This window comes from Haematobia irritans, chromosome 1 (genome assembly GCF_050003625.1).
Source record: "Haematobia irritans isolate KBUSLIRL chromosome 1, ASM5000362v1, whole genome shotgun sequence".
Taxonomy (NCBI): Eukaryota; Metazoa; Arthropoda; class Insecta; order Diptera; family Muscidae; genus Haematobia; species Haematobia irritans.
In genome coordinates, this window is record NC_134397.1 from 2,503,953 (window position 1) to 2,526,956 (window position 23,004).

Genomic DNA, 23,004 nt, shown 5'->3' on the forward strand with positions numbered 1-23,004 from the left:
GGGTTATTTCTTTGAGTGTAATATTCTTATATAGAAATATTTTGGATGTTTCAAAGGCTAAAATTCAATGATCGGCATATATACCACTTTTGACGCCCAAAATGTGCTTTGTTTATGTTTGGAATTTCCTTGTGTGGAAATGTTTATGACGATGACAGTAATAATTGAGAATAAAACGATTAGAGAGACAAGGGGAGATAGAGGAGCAAAAATAGGTTGAGAGCAGGGCTGCCAATAAAATTTCAAGAAAAATCGTCACTTTTTTCCGAAAAAATCGTCATAATCGTCACTTCCATTTTAAAAATCGTCAAAAAATCTGCAGTGTAAATAATATTCAATCTAAACAATTTTTTTGGTTAAAAACAAAAGTATTTATTTCATATAAAGAACAGAAAATTAATATATCCCACTATGCATTTCAACAACAACAATGAATTCGTCTTTGTATAAAAATAACTTAAAAAATGTATGCAATGCTATGCAATTAAAAATAATATAAATTTTTTTTTTTTTAAATATAGTTACAAATTCAGTAAGATTTTTATTAAAAAATTTTCCACAATTTGAACATAAATCTCCAATTAAGAGGTACAATATTCTATTGAAATAAAATTTTAACAAAATCTTCTAAAGAAATAAAATTTTGACGAAATAGAAATAAAATTTTGCAAGAATTTACTATAGACAAAAAATTGCCAAAAATGTTCTATAGAAATAAATTTTTCAAGAACGTCCTATAAAAATATGCAAAAATTCTTTACAGATATAAGTACTCAGAAATTTTTCTATAGAAATAACATTTTTGACAAAAATTTCTATATAAATATAATTTTGACGACATTTTCTATAGAAATAAAATTTTGACAAAATTTTCTATAGAACTAAAATTTTGACAAAATTTTATATAAAAATAAAACTTGACAAAATTTTCTATAGAAATAAAATTTTGACAAAATTATCTATAGAAATATAATTTTGACAATATTTTCTATAAAACCAAAATTTTGACAAAATTTTATATAGAAATAAAATTTTGACGAACTTTTCTATAGAAATTAAATTTTGGCTACTTTTTCTGTAGAAATAAAATTTGGACAACGTTTTCTGTAAAAAATAATATTTTCTATCAATTCAATATAAAACATCTCTTTCGAATAAAACAATTTTTTACCACAAAAATTTGATCAACAATTTATTTTATATATATATATATATATATATATATATATATATATATATATATATATATATATATATATATATATATATATATATATATATATATATATATATATATATATATATATGAAATTTCTAGCAAAAAAATCGCAATTTCTCTATCTGGCAACTGTCAAATGTATTCTTTCTTTTGTTGGCTCTGAGCGTGTAAACGAACAGCTTCTAGTCAAAATGTTTGAACGCAGCTAATATCGTCATTTTTGGGGCAAAAATCGGATAATCGGCATTGGCTATTTTTTGAGTAAAAAATCGTCAAAATGCCGATAAATCGGCAAAATTGGCAGCCCTGGTTGAGAGGATAAACTGTATAAAGAGAGGAGTTTGTGGCAGATATGAACAGTGGTGCCAACTGTTTAGGGCTGAAAATCGTCAATTTTTAAAATATTTTTCGTCAAAAACGTCAATTTGTCCCAAAAATTTCGTCAAAAAATCGTCACCCATAAAATAGCTGAAAAGGGAACAAATTAAAAGTTTTATTAAAAAAACATTAATAATTCCGTTTAACCCTCTAATTAAGTCATCTAGTTTCCAGTTTTTTAATCGAAGATTAATTAAATTAAATTTTTAATTAATTAAAAGTAATATTTCTGATTGCGACTACATGTACTACATTGTTTAACAAAATTTTCTTGACAGAAAAATGTCCTATTCTCCAAGCGAATTTAAATCCTTATTACTGGATCGTGTATAATTTTTATTATTTGTATTATCGGTAATGAATAAAGCGAATTTAACTAAACCAAGACCAAAGAATACCTTGCAATGTTTAAGTTTCAAATGAATTCCGCATTTTAGGTTTATTTATTTTGATTGCTTTGAAATTTCTTTCTACATTGGAGACGGTTGGGAGCAAGCTACATATAAATTGTCATATTTTGAGATTAAAAAAGCTTGTTTACATTACACCTTATGAAATTCGTCAACTTATAACTACATCACTTTGAAAAATCGTCAAATCATCATAAAAAACGTTACAAAGAAACACTTGTGTCGAGCATTTTAAAAAATCGTCAACTCATAACTACGTTGTTTAAAATCGTCGTCAAATCGTCAAAGGCAAAATTTACCATCAAAAATCGTCAAAATGACGAAAAATCGTCAGAGTTGACACCGCTGGATATGAAAGATGCACGTGAAAATCCATTTGAATAAAATGTTTTCCGTATATTTTGCATACCGGTAAAATATTAGGAGAATTGTATACAAATTAGGGCAGTAGCACCATTAGGTCAGTAACTTACTTCCCTTTCCCTAAGTGATTCATGCCAATCTTCCATATAAAATGCCATGACAGTGGCAATAGATGAAAATAATTCTCTGGAAATCGGACCATACATACAATATCATCTCCATGTGGGTGTCTGTCCCTCATTGTGTAGTTGGGTATTCCGTTGGTCTTTTGTTCTTTGGAGAATTTGCATTAATTTTTTTCAATTTTCATTAGCCAAGATTTGTTTACTTGCATTAGGTTTAGTGAGTGTATGAGTGAGAGTGAGTATGTGTTTTTTTTTTGGTGTGGGGGCCTATTGTACTCTTTGGTTGGTAATGTTGGTGATGATGCTAGAAAAAATCCCACAATTGAAATGAGTGAACTCACGAGGGATACCGTGTTGTGCTTTGCTTGACCGTTCGATCACCCTCAGTTATCTAGGCAACGTTCGTTATGATCGGTAGTAATGTGTCCCATATAAAAAATATAGACGCGAAAATTTTCTCTACACGGATATTACCTTTGGATCTGGTTTTTTTTTTTTCGATAAACTTCGGAATTCGGAATACATCGAAATATCGCAAATAATTGAAACGGTTTGTGGAGTAAAGTGAAGAAATAGGTGTGAATTCTAAGTTAAAAACCATAAATATTTTGCTTATGTAACCCCCTCGTATATTCTATTAAAAATCACTATTGGATCCTCTCTTGGCTAGAGTTTAAATTGTTTCCATTTCAAAATAAAAATTCAACTCTCTAGAAAATAGAATTACAACTCTCCAAATATCCTAAATATAAATTCAGTGTTCCGGTGTCTTATATTGTGGCGTAATTACAATCCCAGCAAAAAGTAGTGAAAATGTTCTTTTTGGAACCGGAAGTGGTGCAAAATTGACGCAGAAGCGATGAATTTAACATGGGCTTGTCATAGGACGGATGTCCACCATTTCAATAGCCGTTGCACTGAATTTCCATCACTTATTAAGGTGTGAAGCGAATGCAGTGTTTTGGATGTGAATTAAGAAATTTTATCATATTTTGACGAATAAATAATTTTTAGAATTTTTTTATGATTTTAATGCATTATAGCGTTTTTTCGGCAAAATTTAAATAATTTGCACTATTTTATTAATTCTTAATCTGTTATTAACCTATTTGAAACAACAAAATTTTAAATCTCCCATTAAAAATATGAACAAAGCGAGTTATAAAAACATTGATTCCAATAAACTTCGCGTGTAGTTAAAATAAAGAACATCTTTGGGAGGACATTTTTGGAAGTGCTTTTAAAGTTGTGCCTTCAGAAGAACTTCCAATTTTTTTTGTTTGCTGGGATGTTTCATTTAATTAAAATTTCTTGTTTAGTCGGTGTTGCTGCTGCTAATTGAGATATGCTAAAAAGGATAACTAGTCTGCGTTCAAGTTGAAATATGGAATTCTTTGTTTTTGTAAAATATGAAAAGTGTATGTACATATGTCGTTTGTCCTATAAAATTGAATTTGTATAAAAATTTTTAATTGGGGCAATTACTTTTTTTAATTTGACTTTGGTTATTAATATTTTCATTTCCCTGATTGAATTAATTCGAACATTTCTCTCCATGACTCATTACTAAAGATTTTTTCTCATTTTGAATGTGACACACTGCTATTCACTGATATAGAATTCACACTTGAGATCTATACAGACTGAGGATAATTTTACATGAAAGGAAAATATTACTGTCACTCATTGTTATACAGTTCCTCTTTTTTTTAAAGAATGACAGTAAGTAATTGAGTTGATTAGGGACAGACAAATATCATGGGTGTTAGTGGAGGCGCTAATATATGTGGGCAAAGGGTACATCACAATTTTTTTATATTTTTTCACATCTTCCATAAAAATTAGCTGGTATATTCTTTAATCAAATTCAATAATAGTTTGGAATATTTTTTTATTATAGAATTCACGAAAAATATGTGCACATGTTTGTAGTCTTCCATAAAATACTTAAGTCGGTTTTGTAAAATTTAACAACAAGTACTTGTTGTTTTAAAGGTTGACACTGAAAGGAAATTGGTCGTAGTTAATGAAATAGTGAAAACAAACTACGACTGCAAATTTAATAAAAATTACCTAACGAAACCAAAAATGAATTTGTTCCCTTACCAATCCATTAAAACCTATACAAATTGTTTACTACATATTAAAATTGTTTAGCATATTTTTTAATTTGCAAAAAAATCGATTTTTGCAAATTCATAATCTTTGAAGAAATATTTGTCATTTCACATAGCATAACCCAAGAATTGATTGAAAATTAATATTGATTTTCTGACATAGGCAGTTTGTTTAGAAAATCGCAGTTATGAATGGGTTTGAGCCCCTCACAACTCTGCCTTCAGCACTGGATCCATCTAAATTTGTAATTGAATTCATCGCAGCTCATTAGCAATACCAGCAGCATCAACACAACGACAACAACAAAGATGACCATGTGAGTGGTTAAACATCATCCATATTCTACCTAACCATCCCCAATGTGTGGATGAATTCTTGTTCGTTGCGCTTCACACACAATTGACATGAATTAATAAAAACAATAATTTAATTTTTTTTACGTAGATTATTTTTTGTTTAGTGGGAAGTGAAAAAGTATAAAGTTGAAATATTTTACAAACGGGTGTAGTTAGTGTGAATGAATATCAACGACAGCACGGATAAAAAATTTGGAAACCTCTTCTGCCAAAGGACCCACAAGAAAAATCATTGACGAAATTTTCTCCTACCAGTTGGAGGAGAGTTTGTCAAATAAAACTGCATAACTAAAAATATCGTAACATATATTTATGCCAAGATGACGGATGTGGATAATATCATATCACAACTCCAGCATTTCACATGGCCGGATTATGTGGTATTCGTGGCCATGTTCATACTCTGCATCTTCATTGGTATCTATTTTGGATTCATGAATAAATCATCTGGAGAATCGGATTATTTGATGGGAGGACGTAATATGCTAGTTCTTCCCATAGCTCTGTCACTGGTGGCCAGTTTTATATCGGGTATCACACTTCTGGGTTTGCCTACAGAGATATATTCCTATGGCATACAATATTTGTATGTATCCCTAGGAGTTATATCAATGGGTTTCATAATGGCCATCTATTATTTACCTGTCTTCCATGAATTGAATATAACATCGACTTATGAGGTAAGTTTGTTTGTGTTTTTGTTTTAATAATATCTAATGCTCTAGTTCAAGACAAAGATGAAATAGCAATTTAATACGGTGTTATACTATCGTAAGATCATTCATTTGATTCCTGGGTAGATAAATACACCCACAGAAGGAATATGATCAGCCCAAAAATGTTTCAAGAGCAATGTTTCATGTATATGTTTGACAAGAAAATTAAATTTTTGCGACAATAATGTTCAATGTTCACCGTCCAAAAACATGGCTCTTAAAACATGTTTAGAATGATCATATTCCTTCTCTGCGTGTACATACATCTTATATGATTAACCAAGGGACTTTCGGTACGCTCAGCAAGTAATATGATGACCTCAAATATGTTTAAAGAGCATAATAGAATTTTTGGACGGAGAACATGGAACATATTTTCTCGCCAAGCATGCTTGCACGAAATCACATACATAATTTCCATAACCATAACATTGTTGCTACAAACATGATTACATGTCGGTGTAAGATAAAACATACGACATAGATTTTGATTACAAGAACGTATCTACAGACGGTCATCGTTAAAATAATTTTATTTGTGTGTATGATAAGTGTAAGCTACTAAATTTATAAACACCCTTTTTGATACTCAAAAGTTCCCTTTCCATGTTAATTATATGAGACATAAAATCAATTACAACTACATATATGGTTTGTCCACAATTTTATATTGACTTTGACAGTGATTTTTCTGCACACCTACACTGATCCGTATCCATTACACAAATACTATTTCAAAATAATTCTCTTTCGAGTTCTTTCAACTGAACTGAAGAGCTCTTTCGAGTTCTCTACTTTTATCTGTGTGATATACAACGGGAATTTGTGTCGCTATGTGTGTGTGAGTGGGTGGTTTGCTTACTTACTAACATATATGTAGACAATCAAATTCATTCAATTAGCCATATTCAAATGAACTTTTCTCATATTTGAAAAAAAAAAAACGGTAGATTTGGAAATTTCACTAGCGCCGTCTGTGGCGCTTATGAAGAAGAGACATTTATGGCAATGGTTTATATAGGGTATCTCAAGACCAAATTTGATTTTGAAACAGAAAACTATATTTGCTTATATTAGGATATCGATAACTTGTTGGTGTTTTAACTCAATGATGTATTCACCCCCCATCCAAGAAGGAAATTGAATTCTGATAAATCTCTAAAATGTTTGTGTGTTGTTGGCTTAGTTGTTACACCATTGATTATTTTTCAATTATGATGATTGTAGAAAAAAAAAAACTCAATAAAGATCCCCTGAAGAAAAATTCGAAATTGAGAAATCAGTGTCTACTTTATAACTAAGTGTGCAACCACATCAATTACTTTCAATTGCCTTGATTTAAATTTTAATACAGAAATCAATCAAATGGCATTCTATGCAATGCCAATGCTTTTCGTCTGTTTCTCTAGCCATGAAGAATAGCACCCTCGCGAAGTGAAGATATTTTCCGCATGTGGCCACAGTCAACTACGTTTCCTATCTCTCTGAGCGTTTTTTTTAATGAAAATTCACCTTCTTAATTGAAAGTGATTTTGATAGAAAGCATGTCGGGTAAGGAAATGCCATATGATTGTCTTTGGCGACATGGTATTTCCTAAAATAGATATACTTACACGGTCGACCTTTACATATAATCCAATTCAATTAGAAACACCACAAAAAATGTTCATGGATCCTAAAGATAGGCATCAAACAAAAGATTAAATCATATGTGCAAGATCAAGTGTAAATTGTTGAGTAGGCATCTTTGAATTTTATTATTCAAATGATGAATGAATTGTTTATGATTGATGATATACTAAGTATGTGCACATAGGAGAAAGAAGAGGAGCTTAATTTGGTCATGACTAAAAGAGTAAAGTTAGGGTGCTTTGGATCACTTAATCTCCTATAATTGTTTAGGACATGATTAATACAAAATTTTATCATAAGTGTAGGACAAGTTGTTTTTTTTAGAAAAAGGTATTTTTCTTAAAATAATAAATTGTAAAATCAAGTTTTAAGAAAATATGTAAATTCTACATTATTTTTTCAATTTTCATTAAATTACGAAAAAATTTGCTAAAATCAAGATTAATTTTTTATAGAAGTAGTATTCTAATCTTGTTTTTACGATGAAATCTTTATTTTACTCTTATTCAAATTTAATCTATACAACTTTTCTTCTCTATTTTCAGTATCTGGAAAGTAGGTTCGACCGCAGATTGCGAATGTTTGGCTCCGTAATGTTCACCATAATGAATGTGAGTTATTGACTATAGAAAACAATTTTTTAACACTACGCTGAAAAAAAAATATTGTCGTAAATCCAAAGCATAGAAATCGAATTTCCCTGATGCAAAGATTGTTTACTTGATAAACCGTTCATTGAAAGTGTTTGTACTTAGATTTAAGTGATTCGTCTTGAAAAACCCGCATAAATCAAGATATGATTATGTACGCAAAACCCAGTGTCATTTAGCTCCGAATCAATACGAAAATAATCTTATTTATTTTATTCATTGATTAGTTACATTTACAATTAAATCATAAATATAATTATAAGTTTTGACTGCTAGGGTCTTAAGCTTTTTTTTAGTGTATATATTTCTTTCGTCTGCATGCAAACAAACACTTTGGCCCGAAATGAAATCTATATTTCCAATTATATTCAATAGATCGGTTACCTACCCATAGTCATTTACGTTCCAGCCTTAGCGTTTAATCAGGTTACTGGTGTTGCTGTTCATACCATTACTCCAATTGTCTGCATCATCTGTATCTTTTATACAACTTTGGTAAGTATTTTACTGGTATTTATTATTGGTTTTTGTTTGTACTCATTTGCACCCATTGCATATTTAAGGGTGGACTAAAAGCTGTCGTCTGGACTGATGTGGTGCAAATTATTTCTATGATAGGAGCTTTAATTTTGGTAGCTGTCAAGGGTAGTATGGATATTGGGGGTGCTTCAAAGGTATTTGAAAGTGCTTGGGATTCTGGTAGAATTGAACCACCTGAGTAAGTATAACTAAGCAAAGCAATAAAAACTGCTATGTTCTGGTGTATGAATTTCCAAAATTCTCAATAGCCAATATAATCGAAAGCACCAAAAATTAAAAAAAAAACTTTTAGAAAACTATAATGGATAACACTCAAAAAATTTTTTAGATGAAATAGTCGTTAAATCTCTGCTTCTTGGAAAAGAAAACGGTTCTCTAGGTCTTGATAAAGGCGAGTATATCCTTCAGATTACAGTCCAGTACCTCAGTAATATCGCGAAAGAAAAAGAAACCTAGTATCTTGTTTCTTCTGAAAGATAATGCCGGACACAGAAAGTGATAAGAGTTTTCTGTAGCCTCCAAGGCACCATCTACATATCATCGGTCATTAAGCCAATCCTTATAAAAATTTAATAAACAAAAAATAAAAATTAAACACCGACTCCTGTCAGAAGAATTCGTTAACCAGAACATAGGAAGTACTTTATTTCGAAACGAAATTTTCGAAAAAAAAATCAATTTTTTGGTCTAAAAATTCGTTACATAGAAAATGGAAAAAAATATATATACATATTTAACCAATATCTCTAATTTGTTTATTGTTTCGTTTAGTCTTAGCTTGAATCCCACCATAAGACATACTTTATGGTCTCAGCTTATTGGTGGTATTTTCTATTGGACACAAACAAATGCCGTATCCCAGAATATGATTCAGCGTTACTTGGCCTTACCCACATTGAGTTCTGCCCGTAAGGCTTTGGCATTATTCTGTTGTGGAGTTCTTCTCTTGATGGGACTATGCAGTTATAATGGATTACTAATGTATGCCACCTACAAGCAATGTGATCCTTTGACAACAAAGGTTGGTATTTCCAATAATAAAAATTAGTAAATATTCAGACAAAAAAATATAAAATTAAATTATTAAATCAATTTGAAATTATTACATCAAAAGTGAAGATGGGGTGGCATCAAAATTATATTAATTTAGTTGTTTCATATTTTAAATTGTTTCGTTAATTACAGTTGGCTAAGGCCAGAGATCAACTATTACCATTATTCGTAATGGAAACATTGGGACAATATCCAGGTTTGACAGGCCTTTTTATTGCTGGTGTCTTTAGTGCTGCCTTGAGTTCTCTCTCAACGTGCTTAAATTCCATGTCTGCTGTGGTCTTAGAAGATTTCGTCAAACCCTTTGTTAATCGTCAACTTTCGGAAACTGCCATTAATTGGATTATGCGTTCAGTTGTAGTATCGGTGGGAACATTGTGTGTATTTTTGGTGTATATTGTGGAGCACATGGGTACAGTTCTTCAATTGACAATGAGCTTGGAAGCCATCACTAATGGTCCACTATTGGGTATATTTACCATTGGCGTATTTATGCCATGGATAAATGGAAATGTAAGTAAAAAAAACATTTTCTAATTTTTTGTAAATGCAGTCCAGCAAGAATAAATAAATTCAAGATGTTTAAAGATTCAAAATAAATAGTCAAGTAGAAGAATTGTAATCTGCTGCTCTAATATAATTCCAGAGCAATGATGCTCTGGGTAGTCCATACAAAAGTTTTGTTCAGTTCTAAAGGAAAACATAATTTATCCAGATTTTTATTGAAGTACAGAAAATGTTTTCACTTCACTACACATATTTAAGTTTTATTACGGTCACAATTCACAATAATTTGCTATTGTGATTGAAGTAAAAATTATAAAAGAAACATAGACCAATTAAAATAGAGACATACTTTGACAATTCACCATGGTTTTGTTTATTTGCAGTGCGCAGTCATTCCACACAATTGCGCAGTCAAGTGACTCAATTTCTTTTTTTCAAAAAGGAGAATTACCGTACAAATTAGTCAATTTGCATTACAAAAAAGGTGTGGATGTATAGAATTTTATATGCTTTTACAATATTTGGTGTTTCATCAAGAAAACAAAGGAAAGAAAACAATTTAAAGTCAAATTAAAAAATCACTCAATTGCAGACGAAAAAGAGCCCTCTACGGTGTGCAGACAAACTACAGCGCTGTGAATTCACTTGAGATGTCTATACCTTCCTTGGTCTATGAAAGAAATCCTAGTGATATTATATATTGTCTGAATTAAAACCTCAAAATTAATAGGAAAACGATTGAGGTCCTCTACAATTTGACTTTTCAGAGCACAATACTCTTAATACTTACTCCTTTTAAGGTGGGTATTAAGTTCGAGTTTAGCCGCTAATAAAAAAAATGTATAAAATTCTATCTGTTTGATGCTAATTTTATTATGTCTTGATGGGGAATAGCTCAAAGCAACTTTTCACAAAGCTTATATTCTTTAAAATGGATTATCAAAGAAAAGTAATCGTGAAAAATGGTGATTTTAGAGCACACAAAATTTTTTTTTCTGGTTCAATCACGAAATTAATTGATCCAATTAATTTTTTAATTGAAATGTCTTCAATCACAGAAATGATAGTATCAATTAAAAAATTAAGTGAAGGTCAATTAAAAAATTAATTGATCCAATTAAAAAATTAATTGATACAATTAATTTTTGTGATTGATTTTTGTTTCAATTAAAAAATTTGTTGAATCAATTAAATTTTTAATTGAATATTTTTTAAAACTCAATTAAAATTTTAATTGGAAAAATTTTCGTGAAATTTTTTTCTGTGAGGCTAAACTCGATCTTAATACCCAACTTTATTCACTGAATGCTCCTTGATTTACATTAGAAATGTTAATATCCCCTAATGATGCTACTGCATGTATTCCTTTGACATTCTATTTCTTCACTTTCTATCTAGAGTGCAATTCTTGGTGGCGTTGTAGGCGTAATTGGAATGTCCTGGTTAAGTTTAAAGGCTCAATGGGCAGTAGCCTCTGGGGCTATGGTATACGAAACAAAACCTCTTACGGTTGAGCATTGTGATTATAAATTTGATCCATCTCTATTAGTAACAACAATGAATTCCACTTTATCATCCCAAGCTTCAGAGTAAGTAGATCATTTTTCTTGACAAAAAAATCTGTCATCTTCTTATACTTTTTTTTTGGTTTTGTAGAGATATCTTTCCTGTCTATCGAATTTCATACATGTGGTATACATGTTTGGGTGCTTGCATTACCATGGGTGTAGCTATCGGCTGTCACTTTATATTTGGTGGTAATGATCCCAAAAAAGTTGACCAGTCCTTGTTGTCACCGTGTATACGAAAATATTTCAAAAGTGATGAAACTTATGTGCATACAAAGGTAAATTGAAAAAAGCTCTTCCATGGCTGAGAATTTTTACAAAAATTGCAATAGTTCATAATATGACCTAAATATCCTTTGTATTATTTCGATATGGGCATTATCAATCATAAATATTATTGGAGAATGAGAATTCTCCATAGATATGCTACATCATCGGGATGTTTAATTGTATATTTCTTGATGTTTCTTTTATTTTCTCTGTTTTTTTAGGACATTATAAAAGACATTCCACTAAAAAAGAAATTTGATGCTGAAGTAGCTTTATAAAGTTTATCAACTCTACTACTGAGACATCGATTAACCGGTATTAGTTATATCAATTCTTACAATTTCCATTTAAGTAAAAGATGTAATTAAAAAAGTTAAATATTTTATTGTAAATACATACGTTTCAAAAACTTTGGAAATTAAAAATATTCCTCTTACAGTATAAGTATAGAAAGTATTTAAGTTTTACATATAGCAAAAATGTAATAGCATTAAGGAAATCAAGGCAAAGTGGCATATATAATATAATACTATATAAAAATTAAATTTTAAAAATATAATAATAGGTTACCAAAGGTAATGTAAAGAACCAAAACCAAAGATTGAAGTTTTCATTTTTGACAGAAATGTATGGGGAATTTTTTTGTGACCAAAAAATAAAAATTATCCAAAATAAATTAATTTAGCTATTTTCAGCAATATTGTCTAACTATGTGTATCCATCTCATATTTGAAATTTTTGGATTAAATCTTTCCTACGCTCCTGACCTACACAAATCAGTTTTGTCCACATTTTCAAGCGAAATTTATAGACTCTCCTGATGAATTCCAGAGAGAAGTTTCTTTCTTAAGTCTTTCGTTTTATTTATGGGAAATTAGATATTTCGATTGTTCTCTATAAATTCACCATAACCAGAGGGCCGTAAATAAGTCAATATTTCAATATATTATCGGCAGAATAGCATTTTCATCAACTTTATTGAAGATGATATAACAAAAATAGTGAAAATATGATAGCCTTTCATATTCAAGGGTCTTAAGCTTAGACCTATTAACCACATTAACTGATTTGTAATGATTTATAACTTTTCCATATATCAAATTCTATCTATTTTGCAATTCCGCTTCGTAAATCTACAATGGATATGTGATAAATATTTTGTAATGGCATTGATACCAAACACATATTTCAATCTATCTTAAGCATCCATCTTTGTAATGGATAGTTCTTTTGGATTGCATGTCTGTATCAAATTTGATGGGTGAATCTGTTTTAAGGACGTTATCAAGATTCTAACTATATGTCTATTAAGAAATGACTCGTGAAATATGGGCGAGAACTTATAAACAGACAAACAAATACCGAATATCCAAGATTAAAACTTCATCTCATATCAAATTTCACTCCCACACACAAAAAAGAGGGTGAATTGATTTCATTGATTAATGAATGCCATTGATGCTACCAACGGTGACGATGATGATGGCGATGGCGATGGTAGTGTAGTTACTTATATACAATACTTGGATTTTGAACAAACTGTTGGAAGACCAATTCCATGGTCTTCACTATCTTGGGTGGTGTTATTACAACATTCGTTTATCATTAGGCCATGTCGAGGACACAATTTTCAATTACCTCCACTGATGATGGTTATTCGCATATTAATGTGTCTGTAGAACTGGTTGCACATATAATCGAAGGTCTATATAAACCAAAAAAATACATCGATGCTTAGCAGATAATGGAAAAGTAATGGCATTAACCAAAGGTTGACTACTATATAGGATTGTAGACGATGGAGGTTTGCCATTACTCCCGTATCTTGGGAGAATTTAGAATGATGATAATGTAATAACTAAGGAATATTAATTTTATATGTTTTTTGTGATTTTCTCACATTCCTTATGAGGGGCTATTAGCTGTTTATGTCCCACTTACTGTTGGTGTGGTTGAACTTTAATTAAAATGCCATCATTCGAATTTGAAATTCTCAACTCGTAAATAATTACGATGAAGTTTCTTTCTTAAGTCTTTCGTTTCGTTAATGGAGGGGCCAATCAACAAACTCGTGTAACCCCATCATAATCATTATCATGCTCTTGTTTGTATTATAGTCTTGTATTCCTGCTTAGTTAATCAACTTAGTTTTCCTCACCATCACGACATTAAAGAAAATAAGAAGAAAAAAAGATGTCTTCGATTCTTTTCCCAGATGGATGACAAGTGCGATTTATGTCTATGACCTTTAGAACGTGGAAATCGCATGTCTTTGTTGTCGATGACACACCAGAGCAGTAGTGAAGGCATTATTATCGTCCCCGCAATGTTGCGGCGTTTGTCTACCATCATCGCAAAATGTGGAGAAAAACATTCTGAATGCTTTGAAGTAAGGTCAATTAGATACAAGTTTTTTGTGTGTTACCGGACATTTGATAACCACCACAATGAGCATTTGGGCGCAGCATGGATTTACTTACAAGCAAAAACCTATGTTTTTCTCTTACTAATTTGCCTTGGTAACATAATCGTATTTTAATGAGGTCCCTCATATTTCTTTTGCCAAGTAGATTTTATTTATGTTCTAGATAAAATTTCAACTTTGGCAGTTACTTTGCTGGTTTTATAAAAAAAATTAGATAACACTAACGAACTAAAATCTTGATTTTTTTTCTATTGCCAGATGTCATAGAGGACTACGTGGTGAAATCAAAAGCTCAGTTTCAAAAAAAAAAATCGATATTCCTATTTTTCAAAATTTTTATTTGGTAACTTTCCAAAATTCGATTTCAAGTTTTTAGAAAGGCTTGAATTTGCCAATGACATTAGCTTCATTTCGCTTTAAACCGGCGTACAAATATCATTTGATGTAAATTCACCTCCTTTCTCTCTATAAATATTTTTACAATTAATTTACAGCAAGCGTCTTTGCTATACTCTCGTGGTAAGTGGATGTCGTTGGCATTGACCAAGAGTAAAGATAGCATGTGCCATGGATTTATAATGTTCCATTCCATGTTAATGCGTGTAACGCATGAATCTGTCATGAAGATGATGCTGGCGATGATGTTTTCTCAAATGACCTTGAACCATTGGTAGCGCAACCAATTGAAGTGAAGTGGCCACGCTCTGAAGTAGATCGCTGTCGAAATGTCTTCACAAAAGAGTGTGAACTAAAAACAATGCAAGAAAAAAAAATACAAACGCTTGAACAAAATATCTTCAAATATATCACTCTTGATTTCTGCTGGTAAGCCAGCAGTTCATTGATGAACGCGAAACGTCTGAACAATTGCCACTTAAGGGGCTTAATCATGGGATACACCATCTCAGCACCGATGTCATGCTAGTGTCGAAGAAGCTGAAGCAGTAGCACGGAAACGAATTTGAAAAAATGCTAACGTCTTGTGTCGTAGTTTGGTTGACTGTTCCTTGTTTGTTGTTGTTATTTTTCGAGAGTAATATCAATTGATTTTGTTGTTGTTTTTTTTTTTTTAATTTTATTATTTTATTTCGTCCAAAAAGAGACAATGCAATTACACCACATTAAGAGTGTGAGTTAGTCTCTGGCGAAGGCAAAGGGATTTTCTCAAGTGTTTTGCAAAACTGAGTGTGCAATTATCTCCCATGAAATGAATTTGTTTTAAATTGAGATGGATTTATATTTAAATAATGTTATCATTATTCATTCACACCAAGCCATGGTATTGAATAAAAGTAACAACAACAAAAAAAAAACAAATTTATGCAGCCATCGCTTCCAAAGATTGCAGAAGGGAGGAAATCGTGGTTTGAGGGCACTTAAGAAGGCTGCACCGTTACAGTTTGGTAGCTGGTTTTGTGATGATGCTCTTGTTGTTGACCCAGTTTTCCAAGTGATACTGCAAAATGTTAACTTTTTGTTTGGGGTTTTTTGGTCTAACCACCCGGCATGAATGAACAATTAAAGCAGACAATCTGTCAGCTTGTCTCTCGAAGCAGCACCATTTGGCTGGGCTAACTCACGGTTCTATGAGCACACAAATCACAATGGGACAAAACATCAAAACAAATGAGAGGAGCTAAGATGAATCGTCGAATATATCAATGGCATTTACATATTTCCATATGTTTTCATCTATATTTTTGTTGGTATATTAAGGTGGGTTAAATTCTAGTTCGAAAAAAGACCAATTAAAGGTCAATACCCTTTTTAGAGCTTATGACTAGAATGTAAGGATATTTCGCAAATATATCCACTGTTTAATTTCAAATAATGTGTTTTAGATTTATTCGTAATTCGTAAGTTAACTTACAATCGATTTATACCACACTGAAAAAACTATCGATTTAATATGTACAATCTTACAACCTAAATTTTACGACACGTAATTTACAAGGACAAATTTCTTTGAAATAAAGAAATTTTAAAATAAAGAAAGTTCATAATCTTTGATTTAAAGATTTTTAATTTAAATTTAGGACACAAATCTTTCAAAATTTGCGTGTCTTCGTTAAAGTCGTATGTCTATGTATTAAGGCAAATTTTCCTTAAAGTTAGGACGATTTTTTAATTTTAAAGATTAGTCTTTAAATTAACTGAGAATAGAATCTTTGGATTAATGATGGTTAGGTTAGGTTAGGTTATGTGGCAGCCCGATGTATCAGGCTCACTTAGACTATTCAGTCCATTGTGATACCACATTGGTGAACTTCTCTCTTATCACTGAGTGCTGCCCGATTCCATGTTAAGCTCAATGATAAGGGACCTCCTTTTTATAGCCGAGTCCGAACGGCGTTCCACATTGCAGTGAAACCACTTAGAGAAGCTTTGAAACCCTCAGAAATGTCACCAGCATTACTGAGGTGGGATAATCCACCGCTGAAAAACTTTTTGGTGTTCGGTCGTAGCAGGAATCGATTCCACGACCTTGTGTATGCAAGGCGGGCATGCTAACCATTGCACCACGGTGGCTCCCAATTATATGTAACATTAATGATACAAAGGCTTCCGATATAGGCTAATACTTATTTTGAGGATATTGCATCTTTAGTTTAAAGAAAATATTGTTTACTTTCAAGTATAAAAATATTCAAGTATATTTTATAATGTGAATTTTTTAACTGACTTTTATTTGTACATGAATAGCTTTGTTAGTACATCGCAAAAAGCCAATAAAAATATGAAAAATGAAATATGTACATTACACCCCAAAAATAGTGGACCCATCATGAAAAAAATGTCGGTTTATTTTAGACAATTTTAACTAAAATAGTTTTTAATAGCAACATGTTACATATAAGTTTATACTTTTAATCAAATGGAAGAAAATTTATAAAAATAATAATTTTTTTCAGTTGTTTAAGAAAATTGTGAATGAAAAAATGGATTAAAAATTGTTAAAATGTCTTTAGCGCCAAACGAAATTCAAGGTACGATTTTAGTAAAATTTGCTCATTTGAGAGACTTATGTATAGAAATGCATAGACAAAAAATGAGGGGACAAACTACAGTGCTGTGAATTGACTTGATCATTTCTTGGTCTATATTTATATGTACCTCCACTCTGATGATCAAAGCTATTTGCAAAAAAAAAATATATATCCAAATGTAAAATACACACAAAATTTCAAATATTTTATCTATGTGGGGCAGTTTCAACCGAAGTGTGTCCAAAGAGAATTTAGAAAATAAGAGACAGGCAAGAACAGCAAAACATGTGAAAACCACATCGTCACAAACTTCATGACCTTATGGCAGTTTTACAATGACAAAAAAAGAAATACCTCTTAATACTAAATGCTCGTTGTTGTGCTATCACAATGCAAACAACGTAGTTTACAAAAGTAAACTACATTATGGGAAAAATGAACTATCTCGTGCGAAAATTGAACTAAATTGTATTCCAAATTTTGATATTCATGAAATTAACGAAAATTTTCCGACATTTTTGGATTTTTTAGTTACCATTTGCGAAATGCATCTTTCTCGAAAAGAAAAAATGAACTAAAAATAAAGAAAAAATATTAGGCGCCAGATCATTCCCGTTTTAACCACGCTGTAGTTCATTCTTACTATTTTTGAGAAGTGTACGAAAAACTTCTTCTGTTCTACTTAGAATTGAAATAATTCGTATGTCATTGAAATTGTACTCTCATTTAGTTCATAAAATATTTTGAGACACATTTGGAATAAAGAAACAAAGGGAAAATTTCTCTCAAAATTCTAAAAATAAACTAAAACAAAATACAATTTTTGCAATATATATTAGTTCATTTTAGCATCAGTTTTAGAGCAGACTTTTTTTCTTTGTGATTGGCTAACAATCACAATAGATTTGATATGCTATGAATATATGTAAATGTTTTCGAAATGTTTTCGAAATTTTGAAATGGACCCATATTAATATCCGAATACACATACACTTATTTCCCTATTAACTTTATTTCTTAATATATCTTCTTGCACGAACTACAATACATTTGGTTATGTACGTACGTATGTATATGATTTTTCCCGTATGTATGGATAAAGAGATCTATTAGATAGATTCCATACTTTATGACCATTTATATTGATATAAATTTGCTACCCTTCAAAGATTCGCTTAAAGATTTCAATATTCGTCTTTATTTCGTAACTCCATGATGAGCATCAACTAGTCATTGTGGCATAAAGCAGCTTTGACACAATTCTCTTTAATTCCTGTAGTGTCTCCATAACAATGAATGAATTGGCACAAAGTTGTGGAAGATGGTAGACAGTAGCATGACGTTGCCACATAGCTCTGATGATCTATCTGAAAACTATCCAATTCTGTTTTCCTCTAGCCAAAATTATGTTACACCATTACCCCATACAGGGACCCTAAGATCATCCCTGGCTATGAGTAAGAGGCTATTGTGAGTAATGTTTGGATTTTTGAGACTGAAGTTAGTTTGCAATACGATTTTGGAAAATACGAGGATCATATATGGAAGTTAGGTAAATTGATGACGTTGTAAAAGGTTATGAAAGAACAAGAAAAAGGAAAACAATTCTAAAATTTAGTTTCGATATTAATTAGGTTTATAACTGCACTGTAAAGACCTGGAGAATGGAATACAAAAATATTTTATATTAGACAAATATGGTGCCTGCGTCGATCGACTCACACGGTGAGTCTAAGGCTATGGACACACTAGGCAAATATTCTATAAAAATCAGTGTCAAACCTTTTTCCAGAACCATTTTACAAATATCTGGATACCGTTCTTGGAAAATAATCTTACCATGATGATATAAAGGGTGGTTAAAATTTCAAGGGCCGATGTTGATTTTGAATAAAACACAAACTATTTAGGAAATTATTGTAATTGTATTTTATTATGATTATTGGTATTACTCAATTATGTATGGAACAAAATATAGGCCAAATGGGCGCCGCGACCTCGGTGGCACACCTCCATCCGATGGTCCAAATTTTCGATGACGCTGAGGCATAATGGAGGTTCTATGCCGTTAATGTGCCGAATTATCTCATCCTTTAGCTCTTGAATTGTTGCTGGCTTATAGACGTACACCTTTTCTTTAAAAAAAAAACCCAAAGAAAAAAGTCCAACTGTGTCAAATCACATGATCTTGGCGGCCAATTGACATCGCCATTACGTGAGATAACACGGCCATTGAATTTGTTGCGCAAAAGAGCCATTGTTTCGTTAGCTGTGTGGCAAGTGGCACCGTCCTGCTGAAACCACATTTCGTCCACATCCATATCTTCCAATTTGGGCCATAAAAAGTTCGTTATCATCTCATTCATTTTGGAAAAAAAACGGTCCGATGATGCCGCCAGCCCATAAACCGCACCGAACAGTCACTCTTTGTGGGTGCATTGGTTTTTCGACAATCACTCTTGGATTCTCATTCGCCCAAATGCGGCAATTCTGTTTATTGACGAATCCACTGAGGTGAAAATGTGCCTCATCACTGAAGATGATTTTCTTCGAAAATTTTCATAATAAGTCTGGATAACTTTAACACGTTGTTGGATTGTGTATCTCTCCATGGTTCAAATTGAGTAAGTCTGAAATAGAGAAATGTCAAATAAAATTCGGAAAAAAAACTTGGCGTTTAGGTGTAGTTCACATTCAACATCGGCCCTTACAATTTAACCACCCTTTATATCCAATATGAGCTTAAAATGTTAGCTGGTTTGGCTGTGGCGACATTTATCAGAAATATCTACACTAAAAAAAGTGACACTAAAGCCAATTTAATTCTATTTTAGTTCTTGATTAACTGAAAAAGAGTGGAAAATTATACACAAATAAAACATAAAAATTTACTAAATTCGTGTCTTCCACAAAACAGTTCAATTCTTAAAATTTATAAATTTTAACAATATGTTAATGCACCCATCATGAACTTTGTATGGTACTACAGATATTTTTGCAATTGTGAACTCCATTTTATTTCCTTAAAACTACGAACTTGTCTTTAACAAGTGAAAAAAACAAATAACTATGTTTAAAAATATTTCCTTTAAAAATTTAGTTAAAATTTTCTAAAATTAACCAACATTTTCCTTCCTGGTGGATTCAATGTTTTTTGAGTGTTTTGCCCATATGCATTTGGGAAATATTGCTGTTTTCCCTTCCTTTGCAGGGAATGCATTAAACCATCCTTTTACCATGGAATGGGAAATCACGTTTTCAGTTGATAAGAGTTACTGATGCTATAGCTCACAAAATATTACTAGTGTAAATGACATGCATAACATGTAACCGTAAATGATGAAGCTTCCCATGTCCAACTCCATCCACACGATTTCTTGTGCCAATAGTATTGGCACACTTCACCTAAGCCTAAGAAGTGTAAGGCCATTGATGATGATGCTTAAACTCTAATAGGATTTCATGGATGAACTTTCACTTTGGGACGTGTCATATTTTGTACCTTTATCGAACGGAGTTGATATTTCACATAATCATAATCACAATTTTAGGTAGTAACTAATGGAGTAAACTTTTTTTATTGATGTCTCATGAGCCCTAATTGGATATAATCGGAGAATATGTATAATTGGAAGCTAAATAAATGTGTTATATCATAAAGATAATGGGATCGTCTAAGAATATTGTGGTGCAATGACTAGCATGACCGCTTTGGTTCTACAACAATATCTAGGGAACTTTAAAAAGGTTTTCGGTGGTGATTTACAGATAATTTTACAATTAATCTCACAAACGTTTTGATATCTGTACACAGACGAAAAAGGATGTTTTTCATATGTTTGGGACTCAAATTTTTTAATACAATATTTTTAAGTGCAAGCATATAATGTTCGTAAACAAGCATAATATGTTTGGGACATATATGTTAATATGTTAGAACATATTATGTTTGTGACATAAAATGTTTGTAAATATAATATGCTTAGATGAAAACATATATTAATTTGGAAATAGCCTATAAACATATAGGTGTTTAGAAAGAGAGACCTAGAGAGTATGCTGCAAGTAAAATAAGTAATCAATTGGCGCCTTAAATATATATGCACACAAAGAAAATTTCATTAAAATTTTTTACTACCAGTGTATGCCCTAAGGTGAAACATAATATCTTTGAACAATACAAACATTATTTTGTTTGGACCAATCCTGAAAATATATATGCTTGAAGCAAAATGTGTTTGGGGTATATGTTACAGAAGCGATTTTTTTGAGGGTGTCGTTTGAATTTTTAATTTATAACTCCCCGATGCCCAATAGGGAAATTTGTGTGGACTTAGCCATTCAGCCGCCATCTGGGGAAACAATTTGACTCCGACAAAAATATGTCGGTTTTCTGTTTCCCTTTTGTCTCTTCTTTTATATTATACAGAAAAAATGTGAACAAAATTTTTTCACTTGAAATAATAATAACAGCAATAATAACCCAGCAAAAAAGCGTCGCCAAAAAGTAATGACAACGTTCTTTTTGGATCCGGAAGTGGTGAAAAATTGACGCAGAAGCGATGAATTTAACATGAGCTTGTCATAGGACGGCAGTTCTCCATTTCAACAGCCGGTATACTGAATTTGCATCACTTCTTTAGGTGTGATCCGAATTCAATGTTTAGAATGTAAATTAAAAAGTGCTGTGATATTTTGTCAAATAAATATTTTTTATAATTTTTAATGGATTCTAACGCTTGTCTGAAACGTTTGACCTCAACTATTTTGAAAAATTCACAATTTTTTCAGATTGGATTTAGAATTTTTTTTCAACAAAATTTAAATGATTTGTACCATTTTATTAATTATTACTCTGTTTTTTACCTATTTGAAACAAAAAAGTTAAAATTAGTGTGAAAAAAGCATATTATAAAAAATTGAATGAAAAGAACTTTCTGCACTGTTAGAAAAATATGTTTTTCATATGTTCCGATATAAACAAAATGTGTTTCGGGCACAATTTTAAAACACAATATATTTAAGTGCAAACATTTAATGTTCCTAAACTAACACTAAATGTTTGGGACACATATGTTAATATGTTAGAATATATTATGTTTGCGGCATGAATGTTTCATAAAAATCATATGTGTGAATGCAAACATATATAAATTTACAAATTTCGACTAAACATACATATGTTGTGATATTTTATTCAAAGCGACAGAGAGAGTATAGAGAAAGAAATTGAGATGGGAACCGGGAGAGTTGACGAAAGATATCAACACAACACAGCGAAAGAATCAAAAGAGAACAATTTCTGTGAAACCGCTTGTATGTTGTTTCGGAAAACTGTTTTATGATAAGGCCAAAAATTTGATATGCTTAAGTCTAAATATTATTTAATTTGAATAATAGACATTCGGAACCAAGACAATAGACATTTGAAAAACAAACAGCATATGTTTTCGTCTTGAGAGCAGCATTTTATGTATGTGTGGACATGTGTTTTGTTTATCATTTTGGCATTATGGGGACAATTTTTTTCTTGATTCATTAAAAGAAATCAGGGGTCTTCATAAAAATAACGAAAGGGCACTATACTCTTTTTAGAGTTGGGACAGTAAAATGAAATAAGGAAATAGGAAAAATAGTGAAAAATTACACAGTAAAATGTATAAAAACAAAGTTTAGTTCCTTTTTAT

General features: G+C 31.3%; 1 protein-coding gene across 6 annotated transcripts; it reads left to right on the top strand.

Moving 5' to 3' along the window:
• The first annotated feature begins 2,864 nt into the window (after positions 1-2,864).
• bumpel (solute carrier family 5 member brother of rumpel) lies at positions 2,865-12,603 on the top strand. 6 transcript variants are annotated; one of them, XM_075288869.1, is made up of 10 exons: positions 2,865-3,071; positions 5,058-5,649; positions 7,863-7,928; positions 8,343-8,462; positions 8,531-8,685; positions 9,279-9,528; positions 9,693-10,073; positions 11,466-11,656; positions 11,724-11,913; positions 12,127-12,603. In XM_075288869.1, the coding sequence occupies exons 2-10, from the start codon at positions 5,290-5,292 to the stop codon at positions 12,181-12,183; spliced, it is 1,770 nt and encodes a 589-aa protein (XP_075144984.1). In that variant the 5' UTR covers positions 2,865-3,071; positions 5,058-5,289; the 3' UTR covers positions 12,184-12,603. The 6 variants fall into 6 exon arrangements, with proteins under 6 accessions (XP_075144984.1, XP_075144986.1, XP_075144989.1 ...); XM_075288871.1 differs by having other exon boundaries at positions 5,074-5,649; XM_075288874.1 differs by having other exon boundaries at positions 5,122-5,649.
• Positions 12,604-23,004: the final 10,401 nt, after the last annotated feature.